The sequence below is a fragment of the Protopterus annectens genome, chromosome 6.part1, assembly GCF_019279795.1.
Source record: "Protopterus annectens isolate FY-2018-M chromosome 6.part1, PAN1.0, whole genome shotgun sequence".
In the NCBI taxonomy this organism is placed as follows: Eukaryota; Metazoa; Chordata; order Ceratodontiformes; family Protopteridae; genus Protopterus; species Protopterus annectens.
In genome coordinates this window covers 69,157,225-69,175,936 of record NC_056738.1, presented here as the reverse complement: position 1 = coordinate 69,175,936, position 18,712 = coordinate 69,157,225, and the positions used below count along the sequence as shown (strand labels likewise).

At 42.6% G+C, this 18,712-nt stretch overlaps 1 protein-coding gene across 2 annotated transcripts in view; it reads right to left on the bottom strand.

The window, feature by feature from the left end:
• Positions 1 to 416: 416 nt before the first annotated feature.
• The window catches only part of PHOSPHO2 (phosphatase, orphan 2), a 136,184-nt gene continuing 117,888 nt past the window's right edge, over positions 417 to 18,712 (bottom strand). For both annotated transcript variants that reach the window (XM_044075495.1, XM_044075496.1), the window contains exons 2-3: positions 3,339 to 3,540; positions 417 to 2,537 (exon numbers count right to left, since the gene is read on the bottom strand). In XM_044075495.1, the coding sequence (XP_043931430.1) occupies positions 1,657 to 2,517 (861 nt within the window). In that variant the 5' untranslated portion in view covers positions 2,518 to 2,537; positions 3,339 to 3,540 and the 3' untranslated portion in view covers positions 417 to 1,656. The remainder of the gene's footprint in view (positions 2,538 to 3,338; positions 3,541 to 18,712) is intronic.

Here is an 18,712-nt window from a genome sequence, read left to right as displayed (position 1 = left end):
ATGTTTTATGTTACAGCTGGACTAGACACAAACATCTGCTGGATCTGACCCTGGATGAGGAAACAAGACTGAGGGACTTTTATAAAGTCTGTCTCCCTTTTTTTAGGTGCTGTAGATTGACTCTCAGGCATATGACATGTAATATCAAAAACATCCTCCAAGGTTGACAAAAGAGAAGGAACAGGATTGGGTTGTGGTAAATTCACATGCAGCACTCAATGTTTCCTCACAGAGGAAAGAATATCAACTTGTTCCCACTGAAACACTGCTCATCCTAGAAACAGTTGCAGAAAAAGAAAATTCCACTACAGGAGATTCTGAGTTAACGGTTTCTTCTGAATCAGAATCTGAGATCTGGAGGCAGAAATAAAAAAAAAAAAAAAAAAAAAAACAGAAGATGCCCTAGAAACTGTGTGGACAGATCTATTTTTTCCCACAAAAGTTCGTCACTTTCAAAAGGTTTTAAAGTCTGCAACAAAACATTTGCCAAAGTAATAAACTCACCCTTATCAACTGAAAAAAAAAACTGCTCAAGAAAAATAAATATTCAGCTTTGTTTCTTTTTAAGGGCATCCCTAGAAGGGGTCTGACTGAACCATGGAACATCGCCTAGGGAAAAGGTCTCAACCTGATTAAGTAGGCATGCACTTCTTGCTGATTCTCCATGACTGTCGGGAGCACCTGAACAACCACAGAGGAGATGACTTACGCCCAAGTTCATGGTGGCAGATGATATCACACCAGAGGGCTCCGCAGCCAGAAATTAATGGTCTGAGGAACCCATAATGGCCACTGCAGTCACCCATCAGTGGCCGAAACTTTAGCTGAGCCCACTGTGTTGGCAATGGCTCCTTGCAGGTTTTCTTTTGTGTTGATCCAGGATAAGGTAGAACCAAGGGACCAGAAAGCTGTTCCATTGTTCTGCCAAGAATACAGCCCAATTCCTGGTTCATATTGCTGGGAAGAGTTGGTGAAGTGGTAAGTTGTCAGAGAAAAGTGTTCACAAGCAGTGCACACACTTACACTCACCAAATACCAAAGCCCCAGTAATTAAGCACAAATAGTAATTAAATAAACCAAGTCTCCTCACAAAAAGATGACCAATTAAACTCTATCTCTTAGGAGATATAAATAGAAGATAATCTGTCTGACAGACCACTCAGTCTCATCAAAATAATAAAACACAAAATATTGCCAGCATTCTTAAACAGACATGGCAACTTTTCATCTTCAAATTAACATCTAGAAACAGTTAAAAATTGAAAAGTATTCCCGAACAGTGACTTATCTACCCAGCAACGGACAGACGATCAAATTGCTGATCCTGTGAATCCCAGGAGTAGCACACACAAGGATAGCAAAAAAACAGTATAAATCAAAAATCAAAAGATCACACTACTACTACATATAAACACACACTGAATCATACTCTGCTAACTTGTACAATTCCTCACATCTCATTTGCACAGCACATCTATGAAATGCACAACTAGTAATACAGGAGCAGTAATGTGCATCAGCCTGTTATAATGCATTATGAAGAAAAACTTATAATACAGACTGTTCAGAGTATGAAATAAGTTGCATATTCTTGGGGTATGACATAATATGCCGAATAAGAAAGTTTTTATGAAATTAGGTGCATCAAATTGCCACCTACCAAATGTCCCAAGGTGTGATGCTATACTTCAAATAGTCTGAAAATACTCCTACAGGAAAACTACATGCAAAAGGTGAAGTGAAGGATGTGGGCAACAGTACACAATTAACACGAAAAGTACAGGCTTCTTTAATACATGTTTTATATAATTGTTTCAAATGAAATAATATTTCACTCCCTGATGACCAGACTTTAACAAAGGGTTTCAAACAAAGAGAATGCTCACATATTCTAGAAACTAGTTTGTCTAATGCATATCCCTTTCTAGGCATGGCAATATCATTTTCTTTTAAACACTTTAAAGGACACAGGTCATTCCTTCCATCACCAACATATATGATTTTACTGTACTGCAATCCTTGTTGCTTACTATGATTTAAGAAATCTTCCAATACTTTTCTTTTGCACAGATTTACAGGACACTCAATACAATCATGAGAGTGAAAACACTGAACAGTGAGATATCCTCTATTATCAAATACTGCAGGGTTCGAGAACACCTTATCTATCGCTCCTTGGAGGTTTGCTGCTTTCAAAATCCAATCAATAAAAACAACATTTGAATCAGAAATTATTATGCAGTCAAAGGAATCTTTGTGATCTGCAATGAAAGTCAACAGTTCAATCATTCCTGGTGTATATGGTATGCTGGTCATAATAGTTTCCATTTCAGCTGCTCCAATTCCTTGATCACCCAAGTAGCTGAAAACTCTGCCCATGTATTCTGTCCAAAATCCTCGTCTACAGGAATTTTCAAGCCAGTCAGGAAGCATTTTGTCAGAACATTTTGCCACCCACGTGTCACTATTATCATCAATAATTGTGTGATCAAAGTCAAAACTTATTAAGTTTTTCATTCTTGGTAGAATCAACAGTCCTATGCAATAAAATGCAAAAAGCAACAGTTAATATTTTTGGACATACATTTATTCCAAGTTAATCTAATTGTTGACAAAGTAATTGCTCACCATTTCTGGAGAAAAACCCTTCTTAAGAGTACTTTAGTTCACATTTTAGGCCTTATATTTATTAGATCCAGCTGGAAACAGCAGTGATCCACCACATTCTGAGGAAAAACTCTTAAGGGGGGGGCTGTCTAACAGTCTCAAATGCATACCTACACAAATCACCTTCATTAAGTTCAGACTAGTTGTAATTGTAACATAACGCTATATTCCTGCCAAGAGCTACAGCTGAAGGCACGTCTCTTTTTTTGATACATCTCCATATAGCTGTGGAGTTGATGAAAATGTCTCGGAAAGAAATACCACAAACTGACAGCTGTACCATTCTTTGCTGTTTAAGAATGGCATTAATGTTAGGCAACTAGCTGATCAAATGGGGAATAGCATCCCCAAATAATATGCTACTAATAAAGCAGTGCCACATATCTTACAAGCAATTGATTTCCTAACAGGTAACAATCTAAATTATGTGATGTATCCACATTACTAGAGCAGAGATTAAGACAGTGAGTGAGTCAGAGTCAGAATCAACAATGTACTCATGAGTCAATGCTGAAAATGGCAGCATGGTAGTTAAGGCACTAGTGTATAAAACTGCAGACCAGGCTTCAGGGCCTGACAAACTCCTCTTACCTACTGTATATATGATAACATGCTTAACATGCTACAATTTCATCTTGGAAAAATAAAAATGTTGATTTCAGTGAGCTTACCTAGCCAACAAAAAAAGTGCACAGCTTAACACGAAATAACTCAAAAGAGCTCTATTTCTTCATATCACTGCAAATTTTATAATGAAGCATGTCACTTAAAACCTTGACTGAGCTTAAATGTAAATAGGTGGAAGGACCGCTGTATTGTCTTATTGTGTCCTGGCATCACACATTTGGTAAACAGGAAAGTGAACAGGTAGCACTGCAAAAGAAGAAACAAAACAGTAATGAATAATTAAGCAATGTAATTGTGCACTGGCAAAGATAATCATAGTCACAATATACACACACCATACTGCATGGTAAATAAAAGCTCAGTTCCTAGGTCATGATGTGAAAAAGTGTAAACTAACCTCAAAGTAACCCAATACATTTGTCCAATTTATTCTGACAAATGAGTCTAAGTTTGCACAGATTATTCATTATGATACCACCAAGACGGATGATTAAAAATTAAATTTACTTGGTACCAACCAACAAGAAGACTCCTAGCCTTTACATAATTATTTAACTAAGCTGAATATTCTACAGATTTACAGCCATGGCTGGCTTTAGCAAGAAGAGAAGAGAAGGATTCAGGACATAGATCAAAATGTCATTTGCCACATTATATGGGTTTCTGATGGAATGCCTGTGTTAAGTCTCCTATCGTATGAACTTAAGGCACTGTTGTATGCAATTAAGTGAGTTTCTGCATGCTGCTGTAACACACAGAACCTTGTTTTATTTTCTGCTTTCTATCTATAATGACATGTATTATATAGATGTGTGTATTAATCCTGCTGTTTCAAACTTATTTTTTTCATCATTTTGCATATTATATATGGAAGCTCTATTCACACAGTTTCCTCACAAATTGGATAATACTCAGCAGAAACAACCTCAAGCGCAATAAAACTTACACCCAATAACTGCGGGCTTAGGATTTTCTAGTTTTTCCTTTTCATTTTTTGCCACTACAGTTTTGAAGGTTTGCATCAGTTTTCACAAACATTCTAAAATGAAAACAAAAGTTATGTACTCATGATAATGATGCATCTGTGTTGTCCATTTTCATTGTTTCTCGACTGATGGGTCTTGGATCCGACTTGGCTGCTTACACTGCCCCACCATCCTAACATACCTCAGATTGTGTTTTCTGCCCCAACACTAATATTATATATATATATATATATATATACATACACACACACACACACACACACACACACACACACACACACACACACACACACACACACACACACACACACGCACACATACTTATTATGAAAAGATAAGATAAAGATGTACAGAAAGACTGGAACCCAAACAGGGAACCAATAGGTTCCCAAATGGATATACCTTCGGTGTTATTATGAAGAAAGGGAAGGTGGCTGGAGGGTGGGGAGTTGAGAAAGAATGAAAATGGACAATGCAGAAGCATTATTATGGAGAGTACATAATTTTTGTATCTGATGTTGTCATTTTTATTCATTCCTCGACTGATGGGACAAAGTCCCCATCTAGATGAACCTTGGGTGGTCCTCATTGAAGGCTATTGCACAGTATAGCAGAACCAAATTATGTCTAACTTGTAATGAATAATAAAGATATGAGCACTGGACCAAGTGGCAGCTGCACAAATAACATCTATGGAAGCTCTTGACCAGAAAGCAGATGAAGTGGCTACAGACCTCGTAGAGTATGCTGTGGAGGGCTTATGTAAGGATAAACCTCTTTCTTTATCAGCAAGGGATATACAGTCATTCCATCATTTTGCCAGCGTCATTTTAGACACTGCTTTATTCAATTTGGTCTTGGAGGAGGATACAAACAATTGGTCAGTTTTTCTGCAGTCTTTGGTTCTGTGCAGAAAAAAATCTAAGCTGCGTCAATAAATCAAAAACACCAAACTGACACATTGACTAATAACCAACAGGAACTCCAGGCAGAAAGCTAGGAAGGGTACGCTATACATCCAGAAGATGCAGCATGTATTCTCCTTTGTTTGAAAATTTTGGAAAGGAAACAGGCAAACTGATGACCTGATTTAGGTTTGATTTGGAAGGCATCTTAGGTATACAAAAAAAAAAAAAAAAAAAAGATAGGTTCGTTCATAATGAAAAACTATTCTTATGGAAGGTCAAGTATGGAGATCTCATGGAGAGGGCTTGGAGTTCAGATACTCATCTAGCAGAAGTGACAGCAACTATAAAAACGGTCTTCCAGGATAAGAACTTAAGATTAATCATCATTGAGGATTCAAAAGGAGGTAAGGTAAGACTTGTTGCAGAATAGTCAAATCCTAAGAGGGTGCAGCATCTTTCACTGGGGGCCTGAGTGAGAAGGTACCCTTAAGGAAGGCCTTGCACAATTTCAAGGAAGCCAAGGAGAAAGGATTCTCACCCGAGTGAAAATTTTAAATGGATGCTAGTTGAACTTTAATAGGAGAATAACTCACCCCATTCTTAAAAATGGAAGCCAAAAGGTCAAGAACTGCTGAAACTGAAGTGGAAAAAGGGTCCAAGTGTCTCTGAAGGGCCCAAACTGAAAATCTTTTCCATTTATGTTTATAAATTTTCCTGGTGGAAAGATTCTGACAGGATAAAAGAATATGTCAAATTGGGGAAGAAAGGATGGACTGTCTAGTTTTCACTGGAACTGAAGAAACCATGTGGTCAAATTGAGGCTGTTTATGTCTGGGTGTCTCATCCCTGTCGGATAAAATAGAAGGTCTGGACAAGGATCCAGTATCCAAGGTGGATACAGAAGATGAGGCCAGAGGAAAGGGAACCAAACCTGATGAGGCCAAAAGGGAGCAATGAGGATGACTGCGCCCTTCAACTAGGATGCTTAACATAGAAATTTGGAGATGAGGGGTTACAAGGGATAAGCATAAAGAAGACAAGAGGGACAATCATGGACTACAGGATCTCTTAGTGATGCCCCCTGTGGAGGGACCAGGGCAAAGGACCTGCTGCACTTGTTCAGGGGAGAAGCAAAAATATCACAGCATGGCAGGCCCCACCTACGAAAAATCTTTTCTGTCACTCTGATTGACAGACCACTAGTGAGTAATCAAAAGCGACCTGCTTAAGTCTGTCTGGAAGCATGTTGGTTTTCCCCAATATGTGTGTTGCCATAAAAAGGCAACAGGAGATTGCTCATTGCCTCTCGACACAATGGCTAAGATCTGGTTCCCTCCTGTTTGTTGATATACCAGGCTGCTGACATGTCTGTTTGTATTGCAATCACCCCTTAAGGAAGAACATCTTGAAAAGCCTACAATGCTAGTAGGACTGCTCTCATTTTTAAGACGTTGATGTGCAAATTGGCCTCTTCTGGGGACCATGCACTTTGGACTATCCTTCCCAAAATATGCCCCCCCATCCAATTTGGGTGACATCTGTGGTGACTGTGGCTACTGGCTGTGGGAAACCAAAGGGGTGACCTTGACAAACTTTTTCTGAATGAATCCACCAAAGAAGATATTCCTTGCAAACGTGACTGGAGTAATTAAAGGATGCTAAAGAACAGACCACTGTACTGAAAGAGTCCACTGCAGGACCCTAGTATGAAATCTGGGTAATGGAACTAGAGTTATCGCTACTGTCACCAATCCTAAGCCTTGGAGGACTAACCTTGCAGTAGGTTAAGAATGGGAGATCACTTTCATGACCTGTAACCTGACAGTGCAAACTCTCATTAGAGGAATTGAAACTGTCTGGTTGATCATGTCTAGATGAGCATCAATGAACTCCAGAGTCTGAATAGGCGCAAGCTGTGATTTAGTGTAATTGACAGTGATGCCCAGTTGATAACATAACCGGAGCAAGTAATCCTTTACTTAAATCAGTAGACGACTGGAGGGGGTAGTCAGGAGCCAGTCGTTTAGATATGGAAACTCACAAAAGTCCAGCAGTCTCAGGTGAGCTGCTACCACTGCCATGCATTTGATAAACACCCTGATGGCTGTGTTGAGGCCAAAGGGCAGTGATCTGAACAGGTAATGACTGGCTCCTAGACAAAAGAGCAGGTATCTTCTAGAGCAGCTGGTCATTTTGATATGACAGTATACATTCTGAAGATGTATTAAGCACATCTAATTACCCTTTCAAAGTACAGACAAAATGGACTGAACCATGATCATTTGGAACTATTTTACACAATAGTTTACTTGGCTGAGATCCAGAATTAGTCTCAAGTCCCCGGTCTTCTTTGGCACTAAAAAGAATTTTGAGTAAGTTCCAGTTCCAGTCTGCTCTGCGGGTACTTTGGATGACTTTTTCTAGCTGCTTTACTATTTCCAAGGTTGCTGCTTCTCTCCAAGCCGGCAACATTTTATCAAGCATCTGCTCCAAGCTCCTCCCCTTACCCATAATATCTCACCTCTCCTACTGTCCCTCAGATGGGATTTGCCACTAATCAAACTATTAGCAACTCAATAACGCTAACCTAGAACAGGTTCGGGGAAAGGAGGGAGGGACAGTTGCAGAAAATTAATTATAACTGCTCAGATGGAACGTTATGGTGAGTACATAACTTCTTTATTTGAAGTAGTTAACCTCATTTATCTGCAACCTGTGGGACAGAGTCCCCAGCTACCAAAACTCCTGGAAGGCCTTCATGGAAGGATATTCCTGAGCACCGCAGAGCCAAAGGATGCTCTCCCTCTAGAGATCAAATCCAACTTATAATATGAGAAATAAATGTATGCGACCTTGCCCAGGTCACTACTGCACAGATATCATCCAGAGAAATCCTAGACCAAAAAGCAGCAGAAGTTGCCATAGATCTGGTAGAATGAGCTTTAATAGGACCAGGTGGGGATAGGCCTTTATCCCTATAGACTTGCAGTATACATTGTGTAATCCATCTAGCTAAGGAGACCTTGGAAATGGCCTTGCCAAAAAGGGTCTAGAAAAGGACACGAATAATTGATCAGACTTACGAAATTGTTTAGTCCTGTGTAAATAGAAATGAAGCTGTCTATGAACATCTAGCAAGTGCAGCTTACATTCACCCTTGTTCTGGAAATTTGGAAAGAACACAGGCAGATTAATCATCTGGTTAATATTAGATTCAGAAGCAACTTTCAGTAAGAAAGAAGGGTTCGTATGAAGCGAAACCCAGTCTTATGAAAGATCAAGTAAGGGGGCACGGCAGACAAAGCTTGGATCTCAGAAACCCTTCTAGCAGAGGTAATGGCCACTAGAAAAGCTGTCTTCCATGACAGGCATTATAAGTCTACTGATGCTGCTGGTTCAAATGGGGGTGCCACCAAAGCCTGCAGAACTAGAGTAAGGAGGGACAGAATTCTTAACCGGGGGACGCAAAATAAAGTATCATTTAGAAAGGCCTTGCACAATCTCAAAGAGGCCAGAGCATTCAGATTTTCGCCAACATGAAAATTAGATATTGCTGCCAGTTGTACTTTCACTGTGGAGGAACTAGCCCCTTGTTGGAAAATACAGGACAAAAACTCCAACACTGCAGGAACCGGAGCTGTAAATGATCTAGGTTTCTCTGAGAAGCCCAAATAGAGAAGTATTTCCATTTCCTGCGATAAACTTTCCTAGTGGAAGCTTTGTGGGATGCCACCAGAATACTCTTTACTGAAGATGATAGACCAGGTGTCCTAGCGATCAAGGGAACTGGAGCAACCAAGCTGTCAGCTCGAGGCTGTTCAGATCGGGCGGACCGATGCCCGAGGGATGGGAGATGAGATCCGGGCAGGGATCCAGAATCCATGGAGGAGTTACAGCATGAGACCAGAGGAAGGGGAACCACACTTGACGAGGCCAGAATGGGGCAATGAGGATCACTTTACACCCCAGTCAGTAAAGCTTTCTGAAGAAACTTCGGAATGAGAGATAGTGGGGGATAGGCATACAGTACCCAGAGGGCAAGCATGGACAAGAGCGTCTCTGGGGGAGTCCCCTGGGGAGAGGATCAGAGCGAAGAACTCGCTGCACTTTGCGTTGGAAGGAGATGCGAAGAGATCACAGAAAGGGTGACCCCACGTGAGGAAGATCTCCTCCGCTACTGACTGTTTCAGAGACCATTCATATGGCATTAGAATAGCCCGACTCAGTCTGTCGGGCTAAAATGTTGTAGGGTTCTGGGATGTGCGTTGCAATCAGAAACCAAATGGTGGAAATCACCCACTCCCACACTCTCATGGCCTCGTGGCAGAGAGGGTAAGATCTGGTCCCTCCTTGTTTGTTGATGTACCAGAGAACAGACAGGTTTGTCTGACTCAACTGCAATTGTCCCCAGGGGAAGAACAGCGTGAAAGGCTTGCAACTCTAAAAGCACTGCCCTCATTTCCAGAACATTGATATGCAATCTGATCTCTGTCTGGGACCACATGCCTTGGACCATCGTTCCCAAAAAGTGCCCCCCCACCTGAGCTGGGAGGCATCCATGGTCATTGTGGCTTGGGCTAGGGATGTAAAGAATGGCCGACCTGCCAAGGTTTCCAGCAATTGGAACCACCAAAGAAGAGAAATCTTGCAGGCTCTGCTGATCGGTATAGGGTAGTCCATGGGGAGGTCTAACCAAGACCACTGAACTGCCAGGGTCCACTGAAGCACCCTCATGTGAAGGCAAGCACATGGAAGAATTGAAATTGCTGCAACCATGGAGCCTAGGGCTCGGAGAACGTCACTCACCATCGGCATCCTGGGGCAGAGGATCACTGACACATGGGCCCATAGATTCTGGACCCTGTCCTGAGTGAGAAAAACTTGTAATAGTAGAGTGTCCAACCATGCCCCTATGAATTCCAAGGTCTATGTTGGGTTCAAGTGGGACTTGGAGATGTTGATGGTAATCCCTAGATTGACTGCAAGATGCAGGAAGAAGTCTCTGGCTATGCAAAGTAGAAGCTTGGTGGCAACAGCGAGGAGCCAATCGTCTAGGTAAGGAAACACCTGAATTCCCCTGAAGCCTCAGGTGAGCCGCTACTACTGTCATAACCTTGGTAAACACCCTAGGGGGGGCTGCGGTGAGACCGAAGGGTAGGGCTCTGAACTGAAAATGATTGGCTTCTGGCCAGAAGCGTAGGAATCTCCTGGAGCTTCTGCAAATCTTGATGTGGTAAGTAAGCATCCTGGAAGTCTATTGAGCACATCCAGTCGCATTCTCGGAGGTAAGGTAGAATGGGCTTCAAGGTGACCATCCGGAATTTCTTCTTGGCTACATACAAGTTCAGGGTTGACAGGTCCAATATGGGTCTGAGGTCCCCCATCTTTTTTGGCACCAAAAAGAACCTGGAGTAAACGTCTGATCCGGACTGATATGGGGGGACTGGTTTGATGGCCCAATTGTAAAGCAGCTTTGAAATTTCGTGCGCTGCAGCCTCCCTTTGAGCGGGTGGAACATCCAGGAGACGCTTTGACTGGATGGGTGGGGGCAACGAACGTGATGGAGTATCCTCTGGATATTATTTGGAACACCCAACAGTCCATCGTAATGGACTCCCAAGCCATTAGGTGCAATGACAATCTTCCCCTGACTGTCTCCAGGGTTGCTGCGTGGGTCTGTCCAAGAAGGTCTCCCTAGATCCAAAGTTCCTTGGACCCCCTCTGCCTCTGGGGTGGCATCTGTCTTGTCCCCCTCTGCCTTGAGGGGACGAGTTGTCCTGAGTGTCCCAGGAAAACTGAGATTTTTGGAACCACATCTTCTTCTGCCCTCTCTGATTCCTAGAAAAGGATCTTTGAGGGCTAGAGAAGCGGACTCTGACGGTAGATAAGAGTCTTCCCGTCCTTCTCGCTCTGGACCAAGATGTCATGAACTGTCTTCCCAAACAGGGAGGAACCATCAAAGAGAGCATTTGTGAATGAAACCTTGAAGGGGTCTGTGAATTGACAGAGTCTGAGCCAAGCGTGCCACCTCATAGCTACGCTGGTCCCAGCCGCTCCTTCCATGGCATGGGAAAGAAGAAGCATGGACGTGTTTGAAACGGATTTCAGAGTCGACATTTTCACCAAGAACAATCACTTGTCCTCTGGCGACAAGGACTCTGGGGGCGACACAGCGAATTCCGTGACCATGTCTCGCCGGAGTCAAATGACATGTGCCAAATAATTCAGCACTCGTATGGAAAATGTCGCTGAAGAAAAGACTCACTTCCCAAAGCGATCCACCTCCCTAGACTCTTTGTCCGGAGGGTGGACCAAAGAACTTTCCTAAGCCAGTTATCTCTTGGTGGCAGCTGCCACCACCATGGCATCCACAGGGGATCCATTGTACCAGGCCTGTCTGTCTGTTGGAAGAGAAAGGATCCTATCTAGGCGTTTGGGTATTGGCTCGATGGTGTCAGGCTTCTTCCATGCCTGCGTGGTAATAAGATCCACTAATGTATCCGCAGGAGGGGACACCCAGGATGTAGATGGGCCCGTGCCAAAGGCCTCCAGAAATACTGACTCGTGTGTAGAGGGTTTTGGGGCTGACCAACCTCCCCTCTGGCAGAGGATGGCCATGATGTCTCCAAAGAAGACATCCTAGTGAGGTGACTTGGGGGAACCTTTACCTTCATCCAAGTCAGTATCTTCTGTGAGGGACTCAGGGGAGTCCATGTGCCTCCTCTTACACGAATGCTTACGGGGGGCCTCCTCAGTCGGACTCTCTGAAGAGGGCTCATAAGTCACGGGGGGGGGGGGTTCCATGATGGGATCCACCTGGTGGTCCTCTAGCACGGGCTGTCCCTGGGACAAGCTGATGGGAGTCGTGACCAAATCCATGGCAGCCTGGGTGGAGTCCAAGGCAATGGGCTGGGGTCTCAATCCCTGGGAGAGAACACTCTCCACCACATCAAATGTCAAAGGAGAGCGCACCTCCTTGGCAACCAGCAAGGAAGAAGTTCTCCCTGGCTCTGTCATGAGGATAGGAGCCGAGGCCAAGGTAGCCAGGGTTCCAAAGAAATAGCTTGGATCCGACAAAGTCGGAGCTGAAGACATCTCCGTTCCCTTGGATCCGGCTCCCTGATCTTGGCCCCGAGGGTTGCTCGGATCCGAAAAAGTCTGATCCGAGGAACTCAAGGTAATGGCCGGCGTTCAAGGTTGGAGGAACCGTCGGTGCCAAACCCCCAGCTCCGAAGATCCTTGGATCCATAAACCCCGAAACTGCAGGTCAGATCGGGGAAGGAGAGATAGGATGGAAGAAGGGCATAGAGGTCCCCTCTCCGGCTGGAGAGGGGCCTGGCAAGACTCCCATTTGGATTTGCATTCGAATGAATCTCCGCATTATCCTGTCCACGTCAAGCTCCAACAGACGTGGAGTCGACCACGAGGAGGCAACCGACTCGGATCTGGCCCTGTGAGACAACCTCGAAGATGGCCTCTGGTCTGAAGGCTCCGTCGGCTCTGGGGAGAACCTTGGGGAATGGAGTCGAGGAGAAGTGGTCCTAACAATTTTTGAAGGTGGACTGGGAAATGGCTCCCACTCAGGAGATGGCTTGCAGTGCCTTTCCGCCCTTTTCTCTTTCTCCCTCTTGTCCTTGTCCTTTGATTTAGTCCCCGCCTCAGCAGGCTTGGAGGGAGGTTGAGTCCCAGCCTGGGGGGGGGGGGGTTAAGACCCTGGGGTTGAACCCTGCACACACCGTACATGGCAGACTAAGATGGGAAACACCCAGGCAAATAACACACAGAGTGTGGCCATCAGCCAGTGAAAGCTTGTGGCCACACTCTGTGCATTTTTTAAACGTTGGTTTTGGCTGGTCAGCCATAAACACACTCCACTCAGCCAAACACTAAACCAGGAACGTACACACACAAGGGTTGGTTAGACCTACTCTATTTCAAACACAAACTTTCTAAACAAATTTTTTTTTCTTTTTTTTTTTGTACAACAAACCGACAAAAAGATGAAGGGGAGGAAGGGTTGCTCACAAACAACTACTCTCACACACTAAATAAGTACCAAAAGTTCCACTTACTACACCCAACTTGGAGCTATAGAGACCACGATGCGTACGCATGAAGCGGCAAACGAGATCTGAAAGAAAGTAGGAGAGGTGAGGGATTATGGGTAAGGGGAGGAGCTTGGAGCAGATGCTTGATAAAATGTTGCCGGCTCGGATCCGATATAGATCCGAATACCCACAGGTTGCAGATAAATGAAGTTAACTACTTCAGATATCTTTTTTTCTGGTTCTCCACAGACTTGATCCTGAAAGAGATTTGGAAAGCTCCTTGGTTAAATACTTCTGTAATTTGGTAAAGTGTGCCAAATAATTCAGCAACTGAAGAACAAAGGACGCAGAGGCATAAATGCACTTGCCAAATCTGTCCAAGGCCCTGGACTCACTATTAGGTAATGGACAGATGAGTTCTGTTCTACAAGCTACCTCTTAGTGGCTGCCACCACCACCATGGCATATACTGGTACTTCCTTGTTCCAGGGGGCCCTATATATTGGTGGAGCAAAAAACTTATCTGGCCTCTTAGATATGGATTCCCTTTGTATCTGGCTACATCCATGCTCAGCATAAGGTAAAGTCGATCAACTCATCAACCGGAGGGACAACTCAAGACGTAGCCGGGCCAGCCCTGAAAGCCTCCAGAAACACCAACTCCTCTCGGGAAGGGGTTTGGAATACCATCCACCTTTCTAAGAAGTTACAGGATCTGATGATGGGGGACCTTTTCTCTTCATCGAAGTTTGGGTCTTTGGTGACAGATTCCTGAGGGGAATCTAGGAGTCTCCTTTTGCACATCCTCTTTCTAGGGACCTCATCAGTGGGATGGTCTGGTGAAGTATTGGAAGAGGGTGGAGAGTCCTGGATGAGGACCGTCTGAAGAGTAGTTACAGGGTGGCAGTCCCAGTGGACTACACATGAGAGGCTCACAGATTAAATTCAAAGAACAGGATCTGAAGATGGTAAGAATGTCTGCTCTCTGTGTACAGAGAAAAGCCCTCTTCACTACCTCAAAGGCAGAAGGTCCAGGAGAAACAGCAGCCTGTCACACTGGCACCACAGCTACCTGTGCCAAACTCTAAATCCCCCTGGATCCCTGCCTCAAGGAAGGAGTCGGAGCTAAGCTAACCAAAGTTGAAGTGCAGAGAGGCAAGGACAGCAGTGACAACTTCAGAGTTGTCCCTAACCCCACCCCCGAAGGCAGCACCAATGCTTCGTCTCAGAGTCATCTGCTCCAAAGAGATTGGAGCTGGGCGACTCAGGAGCATGGTCAGAGTGGAAGAACTGCTTATCTTTGGATCCAACAAGGACATGCTCGAAGATCTTGGATATAAAGGATCTGAAACACTAGTCAGACTGGACAAGAACATACATAAGGTTGAGGTAAGCTCGTGGGTCCAATGGGAGCTGGAGATAGAACTACCCCCATCTGGAGCCAAGACCTGAGAAACTTCCTCATTATCCTTTCCACCTCTGCCTCAAATAAATTCCTGGAGGACCTAAGAGATGAACTAGAGGAAGGTGGTCTAGAAAGTTTCCATTGTGTCTCTTATAAGAAAGATGAATGGAGCTGAAAAGATACTGGATCCATGGAGAAACATGGAGATCGGATCTGAGGAGATTTGGTGCTCGAAATTGTAAGACTCGAGGTTGACGCTGGATCCAGTTTCTCAGAAACTTTAGCTGGAGGGTTGGAAGTTTGAGCCAAACTAGAACGGACAGGGGACACTTTCCTGGATTCCTTTTCTTTTGGAGACGAGTCCTGCTTCCCTTTATCAGGTTACTGGATGGGGTTTGAGCATTAGCCAAGACAGAAGCAGTAGAAGAAGGTAGCAAGCCATTTAACATCAACTTATTTTTCCTGTCACTCAACCCACGACAGCTGAATACCAAACAAATGCAGCATTCAACTTCCAGATGGGCAGCACCCAAACAATAAATGCACTCCTTGTGGGCATCAGAATTAGGGATCTTAAAGCCTGTACACTTGTCAGCCATACTGAAACAACAGACAAAACGAAAGACTGAGTTTATAAATGAAAATAACAGAGAAAAAAATACCAACAGTGTTACTTCAGAATTATCTTAAGGCCGGGCAGACAAAAAAGAAAGAGAAAGAATACCAACAATAGTATATCGAAGAATATCCTCACAAGTGTAGAAAGGCCCAACTAGAAAAGGGGTTTAAAATATTAGAAAAATACTTGAACATTAGGAAGAATCCATAAGAGGGCAAAGGAAGAAAGAGGAAAAAGATACTACAGACAGAAAACTCACAAAAAAGGATATAAAAATTCCTAGTTAACCTCTAACTTTGAGAGCAGAAAATTCATGCCTGAACATTGTGGCAGCAAATAGATCTGGAGTATGTCAGGATGGTGTGGTATTGTGGATAAAGAGAGGAGCTTGAGAGCTGGATCCATGAGTCTAGTGTTAAGTGGCAAAGTCAGATCGGAGACCCATCAGTTGAGGAAGAAATGAAAACAACATCAGATCAATAACTACTCATAGGAATAGGATGGTTAACATGCATGTTATGCCATGTTCATCGGGTAACATGCTTGCTCATCAGGTAATGGGTAACAATAGTATTATTGGGTGAATATATGGCTTATTTCTGAAGCAACGACTTTAAAATGTTGACTACAGTTCAGAAATCACCAGGCTCCAGATATCCAATATCATAACCTTAATATGATATCCAGCAACAGTAGTGCAAACCTCACTGTCAGACAGTCATACAAGTTAATATTTCTGTAAGCACTATGCTCAAAACTTGTGCAGCTTTACCTCATCACAGTTGAAAGACACAAAGTTGTAGCAAGAGTGGAGTGAAGTGAGTGGCCGCCCCATCCACAAGCTGATAGGGGGCAATCAGCAGTTTTGAAGAGGCACTGATTGGTCTCAACATAAAATTATCTTCTATATGATCTAGCTGCTCAAATGATACTGTATGAAAACTGCAGCAGGCACTAACAAAGCTTTGCTAAACTACAGCACTGCTTACATTGTAGCATAACCATTCTTGGAATGTAATCAATTATGATGACATACCTGCAGCTGTTTAAATGATATTCATTATGTGGAAACTGGAGCAAAAAAAAAAAGAGAGAGAAACAGTACAGCAAAGTTGCTAGCTCTATTGTGCACACACAGTTCAGCAAGGAGGTACTATAGCTGTAAAAAATTTTAATTTTACTTTTATTGTTGTTCTTGACTACAGTTTCAGATGTTTTTTTTTTTTGGCTCCTCACCTCGAGTGTGTGCATGGGGGAGGGGCAAGTGCAGACACCGCTCAGGGTGCCAAAATACTTTGCTATGCAAGAATCTTGGGGGGGTGTAAATGAATACGAAAAAAAAAAAACTTTGCATACACTGCATGCATCTAGCCCATGCATCCTGCATAAGCACAGGTAAATCCAGGAGTATCTGTACACAAAAGAAAGGGATAAGGATGATGTAGCAAAGACTGCTAGGTCATGGAACATATGGCATGACAGCATTCACCTAGGCACATTCTCTGTACTATCCACTATACAAGCATCACCACATAACTGAAGAAGGCCTTACTGCATTTGTATGTAGTTTGGCTGGCTTCTGCTAATAAATGCAATGGGGCTGCTACAGAACTAAAACAACTAGCTTAAAGCTAACAGAAAAAGGGGAAAAAAACTAATATAAAAAGGGGGAAAAGTATCAATATACATGAACATTTATTTAACAAGAAATAGTATGAAATATAGTACTGTACTATAAACTCTAAACCAAAGAATACAAAGCAGATTTAAGCCATTACTTCAATTACTTTTTAGAGAGGTAGAACAACACATGTAGATGAATACACATACTTGATTTAACCACTTGTACAGATCTAATACAAAAGTGTGTATACAATTTATTTTGTTTGATACCTGGACTTGCAGGCTGGTCCAGGACTCCTTTCAGACAACACCGGAGCCATAAGGCAGTACAATTAGAAAACAGATCAACAGCAAGAATTGGTAGTTAAAGGAGCAAATATTGGGGATATACAGAGAGAAGAGCGCAGCAGCAACTGGCAACTATAGTTAAAGGTGTACACAATTGAACTACGCACACAAAGTTATATAATAAAGTGCATACATCTTTGGAATAACAGTAGTAAGAAATTTGTAAAACAGAGGAAGAAATAAACTGAATCGTGTGTGTTTATGTAATATACATAAATGCACAGAGACATGCAGACACATCTTGAAGCCCTTAACTCAGCTCTGCTGATGACATGACTACCACTGCCCATAATTCCTCCATTCAATTAACCTCACTATTACAAAGTAATTTTTGCTTTTGTTTGGGGATTGTATGATAAACAAGTTAACCATCAACTCAAGCAAATTTACTGGTGCACTTTTCACAACTGCTAAAATATTTAACGCTTTCACTATAATTCTGGATCCATTAGGAACCATCATCCCATTTAACCACCAAGAGCATTATCTAGAGATACTCCTTGATGATGCCCTTTCTTTTCATGATCATACAGAACATGGTACTGCTAAAGTACTTTAGCTGCTCAAGGTTGCCTACATTCTCTCGCATCTTAATTCCAAAGCTGAGAAGTATCACAATTAAAAAGTTTTAACCTCTACAATTGAATGTGCCTTCATCTTCTCTGGTCACAATATATTTATTGCAAATCAGAGAAAACAAAAATCTGTGACTTATTAACTTGTCACTGGCCACTGAACACCACTCTTACCTTTCAAAAGTGAAAACAGTTTCCTCTTGCTGCCACAGGTTTCTAACAGAATACTTTTACTTTTTGGCTACTCAGTGATACATGTATGTTGTTTCCTATGGTAGGGCAGAATGCAAGTTAATCCTCTTAAATATTAAGGAACAACTGAGTCAAACTAAATGGGCCACCATTTTCTCCAGGAATCTGCAAGAATTCATTTTGTAAGCTTGCACCTGCTACACAGAACAGACAGTCCAATAACATATCCTTAAACAACACTTCAAAACTAAGTCAAGATATCACATATCAAATTACTCTAAAAGGATTTGTTTGAGGCAATAGCTAAGATAAAACTACTCAGAGAACTATTCTCTACCTATTTTATTATTCCTTCCTGTCACTCCAAAGATGGATATACTATGTATATTAATAAATAAAGTTTCAATTGCCAGTTCAGAGATGGTTAAAAATATGTGTATTTGTAAAGTAATGCTTCAAGTCCAGTTATCAAAGAAACTATGTTACACATGCACTGAAACATTATATACACATACACACTATTGTGAAACAATATGAAAAAAAAATCAAAGTACTGCTTGTGCAACAAGCACCTCAAGAGAAGGCACACCAATATACCACCAACGCACAAAAATATTATTATAAATAATCCCATATTATGGATACTCAAAGAATTTTGCACTGTACCCATAACACAGAGACAGACATCAAATTATCCAATAAATATTATTTTCC